Source organism: Zalophus californianus, chromosome 7 (genome assembly GCF_009762305.2).
Source record: "Zalophus californianus isolate mZalCal1 chromosome 7, mZalCal1.pri.v2, whole genome shotgun sequence".
NCBI lineage: Eukaryota > Metazoa > Chordata > Mammalia > Carnivora > Otariidae > Zalophus > Zalophus californianus.
Genome location: NC_045601.1, coordinates 114,701,374 through 114,717,545, shown reverse-complemented (window position 1 = coordinate 114,717,545; position 16,172 = coordinate 114,701,374). Strand labels below are relative to the sequence as shown.

General features: G+C 49.3%; 1 protein-coding gene and 1 long non-coding RNA gene across 2 annotated transcripts; one reads left to right on the top strand and one right to left on the bottom strand.

Moving 5' to 3' along the window:
- Positions 1-7,152: 7,152 nt before the first annotated feature.
- Positions 7,153-11,368, top strand: LOC113927148. Its single transcript, XR_003521514.1, has 3 exons — positions 7,153-7,174; positions 9,946-10,066; positions 11,356-11,368. It is a non-coding gene; the product is annotated as an uncharacterized LOC113927148 (long non-coding RNA).
- CLPS (colipase) lies at positions 8,088-10,026 on the bottom strand. Its single transcript, XM_027602812.1, has 3 exons — positions 9,943-10,026; positions 8,778-8,900; positions 8,088-8,337 (listed from the first exon to the last, which is right to left on the bottom strand). The coding sequence occupies exons 1-3, from the start codon at positions 10,024-10,026 to the stop codon at positions 8,206-8,208; spliced, it is 339 nt and encodes a 112-aa protein (XP_027458613.1). The 3' UTR covers positions 8,088-8,205.
- Positions 11,369-16,172: the final 4,804 nt, after the last annotated feature.

Sequence of the window (16,172 nt, the reverse complement as noted above, 5' to 3'; positions counted from 1 at the left end):
CGCTTGCCACCTATCATTTGACATAAGGACAGTGTAGCTCCGCAATCCTTTGCCTCACACAGAAATCAGGACTTGCTTTTTCCTATATTATATCTCCATCATTTCCCCCATGTCCCTGAAGTCTTCTTTAAAACATTAATGACTGCCTAATATTTTTTAAACAAATCTTATTTTATTTTTTAATTTTTTTTAAATTTTTTATTTAATTGACAGAGAGACACACACACAGCGAGAGCAGGAACACAAGCAGTGGGAGCAGGAGAGGGGGAAGCAGGTCTCCCGCGGAGCAGGGAGCCCGATGTGGGGCTCGATCCCAGGACCCCGGGATCATGACCTGAGCCGAAGGCAGACACTTAATGACTGAGCCACCCAGGCGCCCCGATGACTGCCTAATTTTATTGTATTATGTGGACCATATCTTGTTCAACTGTTTCTCTCTGGGTAGATATGAAGATCATTTCCAAATCCAAACCAATCATTTAGGATACAAGTTTCTGGCTAAGGAAACAAAACCCTGCTGAAATGATAACTCAAGCAAGGTGCGTGATTTCTCCCACACGTGCTGGTGGGTGAGGGCTCTGCTGGGTGAGGTTGTCCTTGAGTCCACCGCCCTCTATCTTCCTGCTCCACCATCTGCTGCTCTCCTCCCCTCCTCCCCCTCTTTCCCCTCTTCCCCTCCTCCCTTTCTCCTCCCTCCTCCCTCTCCCCTTGGTTTCTTTCTTTGTTGCCTTATAGGAGTTAATATGCAGAATCAGAGGCATTGTTTTTCTGCATCTGGACATTCAAATATTAACATGTTCCTCACATGGAGGTTTTAGAGGAATAATCTTGATGCTGAAAAGGCGGGCGCCTGGGTGGCTCAGTCGGTTAAGCGTTCACCTTCAGCTCAGGTCATGGTCCCAGGGTCCTGGGATCGAGCCCCGCATCGGGCTCCCCGCTCAGCGGGAAGCCTGCTTCTCCCTCTCCCACTCTGCCTGCTTGTGTTCCTGCTCTCGCTGTCTCTCTCTGTCAAATAAATAAATAAAATCTTAAAAAAAAAAGAATGCTGAAAAGGCAAAACTCCCGGCCACCTTCATATAACCACATCTTTTTCCTCCCATCTGATCAGCCTTTGCTCTGCCCGGACATGGGCTCTCATCCTCTCTCTCAGAAGCCTTATTTCTAAGGTGAGGTCTCTACCCCCATAGTTTCCTTTTTTTTTTTTCCCCAATACAAGGCAAGAGACAATGCTATGAATTCAAGTCCCGTTTCATTTTCTTCATCCTTGGCACCAGAAGGATTGCTTTCCTACAGGGTTGCTTGGGCTGTGTGAACATTTCTAGCCAGTGAAGTGACAGGTGTAACTTCTGGGCCAAAGCAGAGAAGCCCAAGTGTGACACAAGAAAAAGGAAGGTTCCGTTTTTGACGACTGGCCAGTGACAGCTTTCTAGCCCCTTCTGCGCCACATCCAGGCAACCCGATAGAAAAGCACATGCCCCCTCCCTTGGTGCTGCTGGGCAGTGCAGACCACACAACCCCCAGCCTGCTCAAGGGAACCCTCAGTCTGGCCCCATCGCCTAGCCACAGTAAAAACCAAAGCCACACACCCATTCATCCTTGCTGCTCACACCCCCTTGCACCTCCTCCTGTGTTCAAGTAATAAATCTTTTCCTATGATCTTGGTATGTGCGTGATCTCTCCCAACATCCAAACCAATACGGGATGAGAGTTGATTTCCCCCTCCATGAGGTGTCAGGGTGTAAGGAGAAGGTGCAGTTTGAAACATGGTGCTTACAGATCAAGTGAAATTTCAAGAAAGACCTAAAGGTATAGAGTATTATAATATTCTCACTTATTCAGCACTTATGCATTCAGCACCTACTGTGTGTGAGGATTTTAGCCCTGGGGGCTAAGAAATATGGCAGTGAACAAAATAGGGAAAGAGCCTTGCCCGCCTGGAACTGAGGTTCTAGCAGGAGGTAGAAAAGTTAAAAAAAAAAAAAGAAAGAGAGAGAGAGAAAGATGAAAATATTTCAGAGAATCCTAGTGTTGTGAACATAGTGAGGCCGGCTGATGGGGCCTGCAGTAGCTGGGTGTTCAGGGAGGCCTCAGTGGGAGATAGCCAGACAGAGCTCACAGGGCAGCATGTTCTGGGCAGAGGGACCAGCAAATGCAAATGGCCGGGGGCCAGGTGAATCTGGTGGATTCAGAGCCCCAGTGGTGGCTGCCGGGTGTGTGTGTGTGTGTGTGTGTGTGTGTGTGTGTGTGTGTGTGTGTGTGTGTGTTGGGGGTGAGCAGCAAGAGATCTAGTGATGGACAGGCAACCCTGGGATGAGGAAGCCCTGTAAGTCCCATAAAGCATTTCGGCCAGGTGAATCTGGTGGATTCAGAGCCCCAGTGGTGGCTGCCGGGTGTGTGTGTGTGTGTGTGTGTGTGTGTGTGTGTGTGTGTGTGTGTGTGTGTTGGGGGTGAGCAGCAAGAGATCTAGTGATGGACAGGCAACCCTGGGATGAGGAAGCCCTGTAAGTCCCATAAAGCATTTCAGAATCTAAATGCCCTGGGAAGTCCTTGGAGGCTTTGAAGCAAGGGAATGATGTGATGGGATTTACCTTTTAAAAAAGATTCTTCCTGTTCTGGGAAGAATTGGGGAAAGTGGGCGTGGGGGTGGGGGAGACCCTTACGAGGGGGAGGTCAGAGTCCTGGGCTGGGTTACCAGGAAGAGTGGAATCAGGGAGACCAGTAAGAGTATAAGGGATGGAGGGATGATGCACCATCATTGAAATAGTTTTCAACGTTTGCTGCCCCTGGTGCTGGGGGCTGGGGAGGCCGGGCTGGAGTGGGTATGGCACAGCTTGCCGGGGCTGAAGGGTCAGAGAGACAGGAAGCTTAGGCTCGGGCCTTTCCCCTGTTGGGGCATGGATGAAAGTCTCCCAGAGAAGACTTGAGCTCCCCTCCCCACCCCAATGGGCTTCAGCCCATTCCATAATCCACCCTCCAAAAGTTCAGTGTGTACCTGAACTCTTGGTTCCCCTGACCTTAAGTATCAGAAATGTGAAAGGAAATGTAAAAGACAAACGTGTATAAAGAATTGCCAGTGTCAGTTAATAGAGCATGCAACACTTGATCTCCGGGTCCTGGGTACAAGCCCCACATCGGGTGTAGAGATTACTTTAATAAAAAAAAAAAAAAAAAAGATTTGTCAGTGTTTATGGGGCATTTACTATATGCCAGGGGCAGTGCTAGATGCCTTCCATATATGATCTCATTTAATCCTACAAAAAATCTTATGAGGGGTCAGAATGATTATCACCCCTATTTTAAGGGGGCGGGGGAGGGGGAGCCCGAGACAGATTGAACAACTTGCTCCCAGCCACAGAGCTTGAAAGTGATGAATCAGACTGTTCTGGGAAAGCAGAAGAGAAAGGAGGAATGAGAAAGAAAGGAGAGCCAAGGAAAGAGCTTAAGGAAAAGAAAGATTGGAGCACCTGCTGTGCTGTGGGGATACGTGGGGGGAAGAATGAATCAGGAGGAGTTTCAGGAAGTCGTATGGCAGGTTGTGAGGCTTTTCCAGCCAGATGCTAGTTCTCCGGCTGTGTGTGTCGTGAATTCTCAGCAGAAGCAGGCTTCAAGGAAGCCCTGCTCTATTTGGGTGACATTTTGGAGAGAAATAATTCAGATTTTCGGGGCGCCTGGGTGGCTCAGTCGTTCAAAGTCTCAGGTCATGATCCCAGGGTCCTGGGATCGAGCCCCGCATCGGGCTCCCTGCTCAGCGGGAATCCTGCTTCTCCCTCTCCCACTCCCCCTGCTTGTGTTCCCTCTCTCGCTGTGTCTCTCTGTCAAATAAATAAAACAAAATAAAATAAAATAAGTTGCTTATCTCTTCTTTCCCTTCATGTAAAGTTGTCTCTACATCTAGCCTTCCCAGCCTTAAAAAAAAAAAAAGAAAGAAAGAAAGAAAGAAAGAATTCAGATTTTGGACCCAAAGTTCCATACTCGGCTACACTTCTGATTAAGCGAGCCCCAGACCTGAGCCAAGGGTGCCCTCCAGGATGCCAGGCTCATGGTGCAAGAGCTCAGGAGTTGAGATGGGAGCTGAGGTTTACTCAGAGCAGTCCCTGTAAGTCATAGCGACACTGTAACCATGTCTTGGTAGAAATTGCTCCTGTACTCAGTGTGTCAGACAGATTCTCGGTGCTATGTGTACATCAAAAAGACACAGGAGGGGCACCTGGGTGGCTCAGTTGGTTAAGCGACTGCCTTCGGCTCAGGTCATGATCCTGGAGTCCCGGGATCGAGTCCCACATCGGGCTCCCTGCTCAGTGGGGAGTCTGCTTCTCCCTCTGACCCTCTTCCCTCTCGTGCTCTCTCTCTCTCATTCTCTCTCTCTCAAATAAATAAAATCTTAAAAAAAAAAAAAAGACACAGGATTACAGTCCATAGTGGTACACGAGCTCCCCTTATTTGGAGAAAGTCTATGAAACGCCCTTGGAAGGAGAGATGGCAGGCTGGAAACCCAGGCTCCAAGGATACCAATGTCTTCAAATTTAGAAGGGGAGGGGAAAGATATGCCGCTGATATGATTCAACTAGTTTCATGCAAGGGAGGAAAACTTCTCCTCTACCCTCTTAGGTTCAGTTTTTGGGGTCTGCAAATTAAACTGACAAGATTGGCAAGAGAAAAGACAGGTTTTTTTGTTTTTTGTTTTTTGTTTTTAAGATTTATTTATTTGTGAGAGAGAGAGTGAGCAGGGGGAGGGGCAAAGGGAGAGCGAGATAAGCAGACTCCCTGCCAAGTGGGAAGCCCAAGATTATGACCTCAGCTGAAATCAAGAGTCGGACGCTTAACTGACTGAGCCACTCAGGTGCCCTAAGACAGATTTTTATTCACATACATATGTGCAGGGAGTTTACAGAAAAAGGTGACTCAATGAGGCAGTTGGAATTTGGGGCATATATACCGTTTTAACTGGAGAAGGGGAATGGGAGAAGCACACTTGGAAAAATGGCTTCTTAAGAGGGGGAGGGATGGGGAGAAAGGGCCCTTAGGGGAAAGTGAATTACTTTCAAGAAAGATAAATGGGCCCTTAGGAGAGTAGACGACAACAGATAAGATAATTTTGTGACAATGTCTATTTAGGTGTGGTGCTGACTTCTCCAGTGGGAAGACCCCAGGCATACAATTCAATCTTTCCTGGTTACAAGAAACCTCCCCAGGAGGGAATTTATGAGTTAAGTTCTTTTGGGAGGCTCTGTTTTTAGGCAGATAAGGGGCTTCAGAAAAAAAGCCTATTCTCAAGTGCCTTCAGCTCTAAAACAGCAGCACTATTCAGTGGAAGTGAAATGGGAGCCTCGTAGGTAATTTTATGTTTTCTAACGCCCATATTTCAAAAGTGGAACCAATTTTGATAATATATTTTATTTATTTATTTAAAAAATTCTTTATTTAAGGAGCGCCTGGGTGGCTCAGTCGTTAAGCGGCTGCCTTCGGCTCAGGTCATGGTCCCAGGGTCCTGGGATCGAGCCCTGCATCGGGCTCCCTGCTCAGCGGGAAGCCTGCTTCTCCCTCTCCCACTCCCCCTGCTTGTGTTCCCTCTCTAGCCTGTCTCTCTCTCTCTGTCAAATAAATAAATAAAATCTTAAAAACAATTCTTTTATTTAAGTTCAATTTAGGTAACATATACTGTATTATTAGTGTCAGGGGTAGAATTTAGTGATTCATCAGTTGCATATAACACCCAGTGCTCATCACATCATGTGCCCTCCTTAATGTCCATCATCCAGTTACCACACCCCCACCCCTCTCCCCTCCAGCAGCCCTCCGTTTGTTTCCTATAGTTAAGAGTCTCTTATGGCTTGTCTTCCTCTTTGTTTACATCTTATTTTATTTTTCCTTCCCTTCCCCTATGTTCATCTATTTCTTAAATTCCACATGTGAGTGAAATCATGTGGTATTTATCTTTGACTGACTTACTTCGCTTAGCATAAAACCCACTAGCTCCATCCACGTCATTGCGAATGGCAAGATTTCTTTCCTTTTGATGGCTGAGTAATATTCCTGTGTGTGTGTGTGTGTGTGTGTGTGTGTGTGTGTGTGTGTGTGTGTGTACACCACATCTTCTTTATCCATTCATCTGTCGATGGACATCTGGGCTCTTTCCATAGTTTGGCTGTTGTGGACATTGCAGCTATAAACACTGGGGTGCGTGTGCCCCTTCAGATCACTATGTTTGTAACCTAGTAGTGCAACTGCTGGGTTGTAGGATAATATATTTAATTATAACCCAATCAAAAAGTTGTTTCAACCTGTAAAACATTTATTTTACATTCTTTTTTTGGTAGTAGGTCTTCCAAATCCAGTTTGTACTTTACACTTATCCCAATGCAAGTGAGCCATACATCAAGTGCTCCGTATGTGGCTAATTGATACCATATTAGACAGCATATGTCTACAATGTCCAGCATGAGGAATTTTTTTATGGATTCAAGCCCGCCAATACCCCTGCCCGCTTCTATAGCTGAATTTCTAGCAGATCTAGAAAAAGTTACAGCAAGATGGGGTGCTCCTGGGATTAGGATATTAAGGTGGGACATGTCAAGGGCAAGGCTACAACCTATAGGACTTTTTTTTAGAGAGAGAGAGAGAGAGAGAGAGTGAGCATGCGGGAGTGGGGCGCGGGGTGGGAGAGAGTGAGTATGCAGGAGTGGGGTGCGGGGTGGGGGGGAGGGGCAGAGGGGGAGGGGAGAGAATCTTAAGCAGGCTCCATACCCAGCTCGGGGGCTGACACAGGGCTCGAGCCAAGCCAGTCACGGCGATCCCATTCCCTCTGCCCAGCACTTGCTTTCCCAGCCTCCCTTGTGGCCAGAGGTGGTCATGTGACCCAGTCGGAGCCATTTCGAGAAGGAGAGGTCAGCCTGGAGGCTTTCGGGGGAGATAAGGCATGCTAGGAGAAACACTCTGTCCTCACCCCCCTATGCACCCACCCTCTACCCCGTGCTTCCTTAGAATATGGTGAGAGAACATGACGTCAGGAGCTGCTGTGAAGGCATCTGCCAGTTGAGAGGAGGTTCCGGAACTGCAAGGCAGCCAGCATCCAAACAGACGCCAGCACTTCCCATCTCCAGACTTCTGGATTTGTGAGAGATGTGTGTCCCTAGTCGTTTAAGCCATAATGACATGGATTTTTTGTTCCTTTCAGGTAAATCCAGTCCTAACTCAGAAACCTAATGGTTACTCTAAGGATTCATTGATCATGAACTACAAAATCCTGGGGCTGGGAGAGCATCTCAGTTTTAATTAGTTCACTCTCTTCCTTCTTTGTGTGAATCTTCTCTCCTGCATCCCCACTGAGGGTCAGTGAACCCCCACTTGCACATCTCAGTGACGGGACCTCAGTACTGCCTAAGGCAACCCAGGTCTGGTGGCTCCAGGGGGTATAACATTTTTGTATTAAACCAAAACCAAATTCCCTACAATTCCACCCATTTGTCTGAGTCGTTGGGAGAGAAGGAGGAATTGTAGAAAGGGTAGGGGGGTGGAGTTAGATGGGTGTAGAGCCAACTTTTTCTAATTATGTGACATTGAGCAAGTTACTGAACCTCTCTGAATGTTAGTTCATCTATAGAGAAAATAAATTCTCCCTCCTGGATCATTGTGAGAATTTGCTAGCACAGAGTCAGCCCGAGGCAATTGTTAGTGGTCTGAGCCCTTAACACATGGGTTGTGTCAGCTAGGGGGGCACATCTGGGAATTGGGCCCAGAATGAAGGTATGAGCCCAGGACAAGGACTGGGAAGTTTTGATGCAGGGCAGGAATATGGACCGTTCTAACTCCCCACTAGAAGTGTGCGCATGTGTGTGTGCACATGCGCCTGTCTGAGAATTTGAGGGCCAAGAAGGGCGTCCCAGGAAGGTGGGATTGGTTCCCAGATGGAGAGATTCCCAGCATGGCTGCTTCACAACCTTGTCTCCAGGCTGCCCAGTCTCATTCCACCTGGTCCCAGACCCATCCGTCCTTCCTCTGACCTGTTTGACAACTGCCTTGACGAGGCAAAGGCTTGATGTGACATCAAGGAAGACACTGACTCAGCAAGAACATTCAGGAGCTCGGGGAAGGCTGCAGGAACAGCTTTAATTGCGGAGAATCCAATCAGAAAAGGGAGGTGCTAGTCAAGGGGCAGGGGCGGGCAGCCAGGGAGACGTAGTGGAGAAGGAGCATCCTTTAGGGGTTTTACTCCCTGGAGCGTCCAGCATCGTGGCAGATGCCGAAGTTGGTATTGGTGATGGAGCCCACGATGGTCTTGTCACCCTCACAGGTCAGGCCCCGCTCACAGGGACACTTTTTGTAAACCCCGTAGAGCGTCTGCAAAGACACAGAGCCAGTGGGGTCACAGGCTGTGGGGTGCCACTTTGGGCACAGCCTTTCCCCTGACCCAGAGAGCCCCAGGCCAGTCTTTTCAGTCTGTCTCCTTCCGACTCCTACGCCAGGGAGAGCTGTGGGCCTGGAGGACCCAGGTTCTGGTTCCCACTCTGAGCCTCATTTGCGCTTACTAACTAGAGCTGTCTGGAGAGCCTCTACTTACCCAACCGCGCAATGGGGGTGACAAATCCCCGACCGCACCCACCTCACTGCTCAGCTGGGAGGCTCAAAAAAGATGAGAGGCTGGGAAAGTGCAGTCTGTTAACCTCCCTGTCTCAGTCTCAGCGTTCAATGTCCAGGCTGACTCTCCTCCCTCCCTGATGCTCCCCCGAAGCCGGAGGGCCCTCCTCCTGCGAGCTGCCCCCTTTCCCGCCGGCACCCACCTTGGCAGAGCACTCGCTGTTCTCGCTGGCCTTGGGCGAGCAGCGGGCTAGGCTCAGCAGCGTGTCGTGGCGGCAGCACTTGCTCTTACACTGGGCGCTGTTCACGCAGAGCTCCCCGTTTTCCTGTCGCGGCGGCCGGTTAGCCCGGGGCCCCGCCCCTTGGTCCCTGCTCCACCCCCCCACCCCCCCAACGCCGCCACCGTCTCCCGCTGACAGTGCCTCCCCTGGCGTGGGCGTGTGTAGGGGAACCCAGCCGGTGGGGCTGGCGGCCCGTCTGCCTCCCCCCGCCCCACGCACTCGTGTGAGACGCGGGCAGGGGCGTGGCTGCGAGACGGGACACCGGTTCTAGTACCCGCCGCACTACCAACTCCCTGGGTGACCCCGGGCAAGTCACTGCCCCACCCTCTGCCTCGGTGGTCCCTGGGAATGTGCCCAGGTGACCCAGAACAGGGTGTCCAGACGTCTCTGGGTGCCGCAGTCCACCGAGGAGCCTGTGAAGGTGGACACCATCTTCCTGGAAAACTCCCTCTCTCCCTGGACAGACTTGTACCTAGAACCTCAGGGGGATCCTGGTTCCTCCCTCTGAGCCCTGCAAGGCCCTGAGTTAAGAATCTTTGGGTAGAGAGGCGGCATGGAGCAGTGGGAGAGCGCGGCACTGGGGCCACCAGTCCGGGCTCCGATCCCCGCTCAATGCTTTCCAGCCGCGTGACCTCAGGCAGGCAGGTGGCTTCACCTTTCTCTACAACTGCTTTCCATCGGAAAACGGGTTTGATGCTAACAGTACCTGTGTCACGTGGTTGGTAGGAGAACCAAGTGAGTAAATGTTCCTGAGGCATTTAGAGCTGTGTCTGTGTGTCACTCGAGGTCAGAAGCCAGGATCACTGCTGGACCTTCCGAGCCGGGTTTCCAGGGCAGGAGCCTAGGGCTCTGGATTTTTAGAAAGCTCCCTCAGCGGGGTCAAACCACTGCTCTGCGCATGCTCCCTGCTGATCAGCCTTGTCTGAGGCCCTCGGGGGGCGGGGAAGAGGCACAGGGCAGTCACGGGAGAGATGCTCACCTCTCAGCCTCCGGGCAGCCCCAGGCAGAGACACTAGAGGTGAAGATCTAAGTTTCAAAAATCCCCACCTGGATCTTCAGATGACTCCTCCCCTGACGTCCGTCTTACCAGGTTGATAACGATCCCCCGAGGGCCAGGAACTGCATAGACCACGGCGAGGGCAATGAGCAGCAAGGCAAGGACCTTCTCCATGACGAACGGCAGCACAGCTGGATCAGGGAGCGACTGGCAGGTCAGGTGGCAGAAGACAGCCAGCTAGGGTGGTGGGGCTATAAAAGGGGCTCTGTCCACATGTGACCCTCCTTCCTCATCCCACAGGGCTTGACGTGAACGGAGGCCCAGCTATGGCCAATCACCTGGGGGGAGTGTCCCTGATAAAGCGACTGGGCAGCACCTGGCACCGTTTGTGTGTGTGTGTTGGGGGGGGTGATACTGCATCATGGTTGGGTGTGGACTCTGGAACACTTTTACTTGTACAAGTTATAAGCTGGGCAAGCTATCTGTTCTGAGTCTCCATCTCCTTATCTGTCAACTGGGAATCATTTCAAGAGTTGGCGGGGGGCGGGGGAGGGGAGACTGAGGGAATGAATATGTTGGATATATCTTAACACACATGTACTTCCCTCCTGCCCTCAACCAGGGGGCTGCCTCCATGAGTGATCTCAGGGGCCCTTAGGACAGTCTTCTTCAAATGATCCTTTCCTGTTTCCTTTGCACTTCCCTTAATATCTGCAATCCCAGATTTAAAGACTCACCCCTTCAGTGAAGGCTTCCACTCACCCTGTCCCCTACCCAAGGCCACATGTGAGCACGAACAGTAGTCAGTCCTGGCTGAGAACGAGGAGGTCTGGTGAGCTTCAGGTGGCCCCGGGGCTGGAGGCTGGGAAGGGCGCAGCTGCCAGAGTGTGCTCAGGTGTGGGACCAGAGCAGCTTTCCCTGGAGGACTGGTCATTGTGGCCAAGGACCACCCCCCGCCCCATCCCAGGGCATGGAAGACCACTCCACTGCACCAGTCCCAGATTGGGTTGCTGAGAGCAAAGCTTTGATCCAGACAGACTTGGCTCCCAAACTCAGTACTCACAAGCTATGTGGCCCTGGGCAAGTCATTTTAATTTGTAAGCAGTCTGAGCCTCCGTTACCTCATCTACCCAAGGAAGATGATGGCTCCTTCTCTGTAAGGTCAGGATTGAACAATGTATGTGGGCGTGCCTGGCGTGTAGTAGGTGCTCTGCCCATGTAATACCAGTCCCCTCCCATCCCCCTTACACCACTAGAGGGTGGAATATAGGGGAGCAGCTCGAGGAACCAGCCAGGAGACCGTCAAAATGGGAGAAACCCATCAATTCCAGACACAGAAATACCACTGATTAAAGGAACACTGTTCTCTCTTATATTTGGGGATCTCAGAGTTTAAAACCACCTCTCCCCCATGAGCTCATTCTGGCCCCTCCTTCGCTCCCCCCCACCAATACCCCTGTAAACTGAGCCACAGGGAGGGTAATTACGCTTTCCTTCTCACAGGTTCAAGGCCGGGAGGCTGGGGAAGGAACTGGAGGAGCTATTTCCGTCTGTGAAGGGAGCTGTGAAAAATGCATCAGTCCGGTCTCCAACTGGTCACGGCCAGCTTCCCAGAGGAGAAAGAGTGGGTTTTTCCCTTATAAAGGAAGAGTATACCAAAGAGAACTTTGACCAATGTTAGTGCTTCCAAAACATAAGCAAAAATTAATTAGATTTTTTTTAAGGAGGCTCCGCACCCAGCGTGGAGCCCCACGCAGGCCCCAAACTTACGACCCTGAGATCAAGACCTGAGCTGAGATCAAGAGTTGGACACTTAACTGACGGAGCCACCCAGGTGCTCCAATTAGATGCTTTTTGTACCAAAACCTCAGAAGGTTTAACCACCCCTGCTGCAATCTAAAGAGTGTGCTTTGGGTTTGTCCCCTTCAAAAAGGAACCCCACATGCAATGGGTTAACTTCAGAGGCATAATGTTGAGTGAGGAAAGCCATAGACAAAACATACAGACTGTGTATTACATTTACATGTTGTTCAAGAAAAGGCAAAACTGGGCGCCTGGGTGGCTCAGTTGGTTAAGTGTCTGCCTTCAGCTCAGGTCATGATCCCAGGGTCCTGGAATCATGAGTCCCGCATTGGGCTCCAGTCCTGCATTGGGCTCCCTGCTCAATGGGGAGTCTGCTTCTCTCTGTCACATAAATAAAATCTAAAAAAAAAAAAAAACAAACAAAAAAACAAAACTATCCTTCGGTGATGAGAGTCTACAGGTCTACCCCTGAGGAGGGCAGTTGACAGGGAGGAGGCAGGAGGAAGACTTCTGGAATGTTAGAACTGTTCTAAATGTTGAGTTGGGTTGTTGGTAACACATATGTAAAAATCCATCTAGTGATTCACTTAAGATTTGAGTATTTTACTGTACGTAATGTAGATACCACACCTCAATGTTTTTATAAAGGAGAATTCCCCCTGATCAAGTCTTACCACGTGGATGGTGAGGGTTGAGGTGGTGTCATGCCTCCTGGTGAGTGGAGTTGGGGCACAGTGGCTGTAGACCTAAAAATGTGGCCAATTTCTCTTGGGTGTCACCTGCTCTATGTTCTCCAAGATCTCCCCAGACACACAAGGATGGATCTCTAGCAGCCATGCTAATAAATGAGCCCGTCTTTGCTCTCCACCATAGTGGACTAGAGAAGGGATAGACACCTGACCCAAGCGCCTCTCCTGGGATGTAGACTTGCATCCAATAGCTCGCCTTCAAGCTGATCTGAAACATGAAACTAGCGAAGCCCAGGAAGGCAGTTTTCTGATGTGCTGATGAAGAAATGGAGAAAGCTGGTCTGCAGAGGGGTGGATGAATGGATCAGCCATTCAGGAAGAAGTGGTGGCAGCCATACCTTGACTTCTGATGGATTTCCATGGCTAGCTGCATCCCTGCCCCTGTGGGGCCCGAAACTCCCCTGTATTCCTATAACACATCCCCTTTGCTTAAGCCACAAGCACAGACAACTCAATTCTGTGAAGGGGCTCAGAGCTCTGGATCAAGGTCAGACCTGCGACAACTCTGGGGTCAGAGCAGGGACCAGACGTGCAATCTACTCAAGATTCGAATTCCCCATTGAGAGACTTAGCTTGTGTCCTCCAACCCCCTATGCATGATCTGTACTGGGGAGAGCCCTAGGGTGGACAGCCCCACCTGGGCCTCATGAAATGGGAAGGGACAATCCTCCAAACAGAGTGGGTTTTTGTTATCAAAGAGAGGGGAAGGATTCTGGGCAAACCAGAACAATGGATACCCCCTCCATCCCACTGGTGCTGCCTAGCCCACAGATAATCCCAAGAAGTAGATTCAAGTTACAACTGGGGTGTGTGACAATTATGACTACCAAATTTTCTCTGGCTACCCAATCTCCATCATGTTTAGGTGAGGCATGCGGTGACTGTCAGGTTGGCAATCTCTTTAATTCCATCCTCAGCCTTGAGGGTTCCTCTCACCGCCCTCTCTCCTGACCAAGGTGGGATGGAGCATGGAGGGAACTTAGGTGGCTTCAAGGAAGCAGGGGCAGGGGCCTCTATGATCGGGGCCCTCAGTGGCTGCTATCAGCATGTCTCTGGTTCCATCTCATCTTTCTGGTCCTGCTGGAGTTTGTGATCTGTTCTCTTAGTACAATCCCTCCCTTTGGCCAACAACCATGTGAACTCCTTTTTTTTTTCTTCCATATTTATAACCCCCACCCCTTGCCAGTGCTCCCTTCAAACGTTGCAACTCTCCTGTGTCAGACCTAGGAGGTGGCTAGGGAGGTGGCCCCGGGGTCTCACCGGCCACTTCCCCAGCGCTGCGTCCAGCATGTCTGTGTGATGTCACCCCTCTTTTAGTTTGGTCATGATCACATCTCGATATTTTGAAATTTTGGGACTAAATTGTAAAGTTAGTGACTATCAAAGAAGAGAGAAAAGATCATTGGTAAGATATAAATATATACGTGACACAGCAAGGAAGAAAATCTGGGTAGATAGTAGAGTCCTTTTTGCAGACGCCGCATGGCTGTCACTAATACTGATGATTTTCATCCTCTATCCCACAGTCCATGTTCCTTTTTTTTAAGATTTTATTTTTTATTTTATTTAAATTTTACTCAGTTAACATACAGTGCAATATTGGTTTCTGGAATAGAATTCAATGATTCATCACTTACGTACAACACCCAGTGCTCATCACAAAAAGTGCCCTCCTTAATACCCATCACCCATCTAGCCCATCCCCCAGCCACCTCACAGCATCGACCCTCAGTTTGTTCTCTATTGTTAAAAGTCTCTTGGGGATCCTGGGTGGCTCAGTCGGTTAAGGGGCTGCCTTCAGCTCGGGTTGTGATCCTGGGGTCCTGGGACTGAGCCCTAAGTCGGGCTCCCTGCTCAGCGGGGAGTCTGCTTTTCCCTCTCCCTCTGCTGCTCCCCCTGCTTGTGCTCTCTGGCTCTTTCTCTCAAATAAATAAATAAATAAAATCTTAAAAAAAAAAAAGTCTTATGGGAGCACCTGGGTGGCTCAGTCGGTTAAGCGTCTACCTTCTGCTCAGGTCATGATCCTGGGGTCCTGGGATCGAGTTCCACATCGGGCTCCCTGCTCAGCAGAGTCTGCTTCTCCCCACCCCTCTCTCACAAATATATAAATAAATAAATCTTAAAAAAAAGTCTCTTATGGTTTATTTCCCTCTCTCTCTTCCCCTCCACCCCTTCCCCTATGTTGATCTGTTTTGTTTCTTAAATTCCACATGAGTGAGATCATATGATACTTGTCTTTCATTGACTGACTTATTTGCTTAGCATAATACACTCTAGCTCCATCCATGTCGTTGCAAATGGCAAGATTTCATTCTTTTTGATGGCTGAGTAATATTCTCTCTCTCTCTCTCTCTGTCTCTCTCTGTCTCTCTCTCTCTCTCTCTCTCTATATATATATATATATATACACCACACCCAAGGTGGGGCTCGAACTTACTGAGACAGTCAGGAGCCCTGGATCCCATGTTTCTTTTGCTCTTGGTCAGGATCTCTGCTGATTAGAGTTCTTTGGGCTGTACGGTGGCCCAGACCTTCTATTCCTGAGATATCTGGGTCTTGACGGGCCTGTCCCTGTGTTGGGTTACTGAAGTCTTTATTAATTTGTTCTTTACTTCCATTAATTTTTACAACTGCATGTGACAGCAACAGGAGGCAGCCCAGGCATTTCCTGAGCTCTATGTGCTCTCCTGCTCCCTCTGTGTATTAGCACCCTCTCCCCGCCCTGGATCGTCAGGTTCGGCACCCTACCAACACTAGTAATCTCTTTAAAAATATTACAGTATAATCAATACAGAAAAATTCACCCTTTACAGTGTACAGTTCTATGAGTTTTGACAAATGCATACATCATGTCACCACCACCACCACAACCAAGATACAGAACACTTCCATCGTCTTAAAAAATTTCCTTGGACTGCCAGAGCCATGCTGGCAAAGGCAAATATGCTTTATTTTCTATAGTTTTGCCTTTTCCATAATGTAATAGAGATGAAATCACACAGTATGTACTTAATTTTTTTGTCATGGCTTCCTAGCATAACGCATTTGAGATTCACAGATGCTGTGGCAGGTTTAGGGAGTTCATTTATATTGCTGACTAGTAGTCTGTTGTATGAATGGAACCACGGTGTGTTTATCCATTCCTGGGCTGAAGGACAGTTGGGTTATTTCTGAAAAGTTTTGGGCAATTATTAATAAAGCTGTTATACATAGGGGCGCCTGGGTGGCTCAGTGGGTTAAACGTCTGACTTTTGATCTCGGCTCAGGTCTTGATCTCAGGGTCTTGAATTCAAGCTCTGTGTTGGGCTCCACACTGGGTGTGGAGCCTACTTAAAAAAACAAAACAAAAAAAGGGCACCTGGGTGGCTCATCCGGTTGAGCACTGGACTCTTGATTTTGGCTCAGGTCATGATCTCGGGGTCATGGGATCAAGTGTTGCATAGGGTTCCACGCTCAGCAGGGAGTCTGCTTGGGATTCTCTCTCTCCCTCTGGCCCCCCCATGCTTGCTTTCTCTCTCTCAAATAAATAAAATGAATCTTTAAAAAGAGAGAGAAAATAAAGCTGTTGTAAATACTCATGTGTAGATTTCTGTGTGTTTGCAAGTTTTCATTTCTCTGGGCAAATAAGAGTGAGATGGCTGAGTCTCATGGCAAATGTTTTTTTAATTTCTAAAATATGTCAGACTGTTTTCCAAAGGGGCTGAACCAATATGCATTCCTACCAGCAAAGTAAAAATGTTCCAATTGCTTTCCACATCCTCACCAGCA

Bases quoted from the DNA above. Each gene is read 5' to 3' on its own strand.
- CLPS (XM_027602812.1), bottom strand. From the start codon at position 10,026: ATGGAGAAGGTCCTTGCCTTGCTGCTCATTGCCCTCGCCGTGGTCTAT. The intron at 8,901-9,942 runs GTAAGACGGACG...CCGCCGCGACAG, and splicing joins GGGGGATCGTTATCAACCTG to GAAAACGGGGAGCTCTGCGT. The intron at 8,338-8,777 runs GTGGGTGCCGGC...GTGTCTTTGCAG, and splicing joins ACAGCGAGTGCTCTGCCAAG to ACGCTCTACGGGGTTTACAA.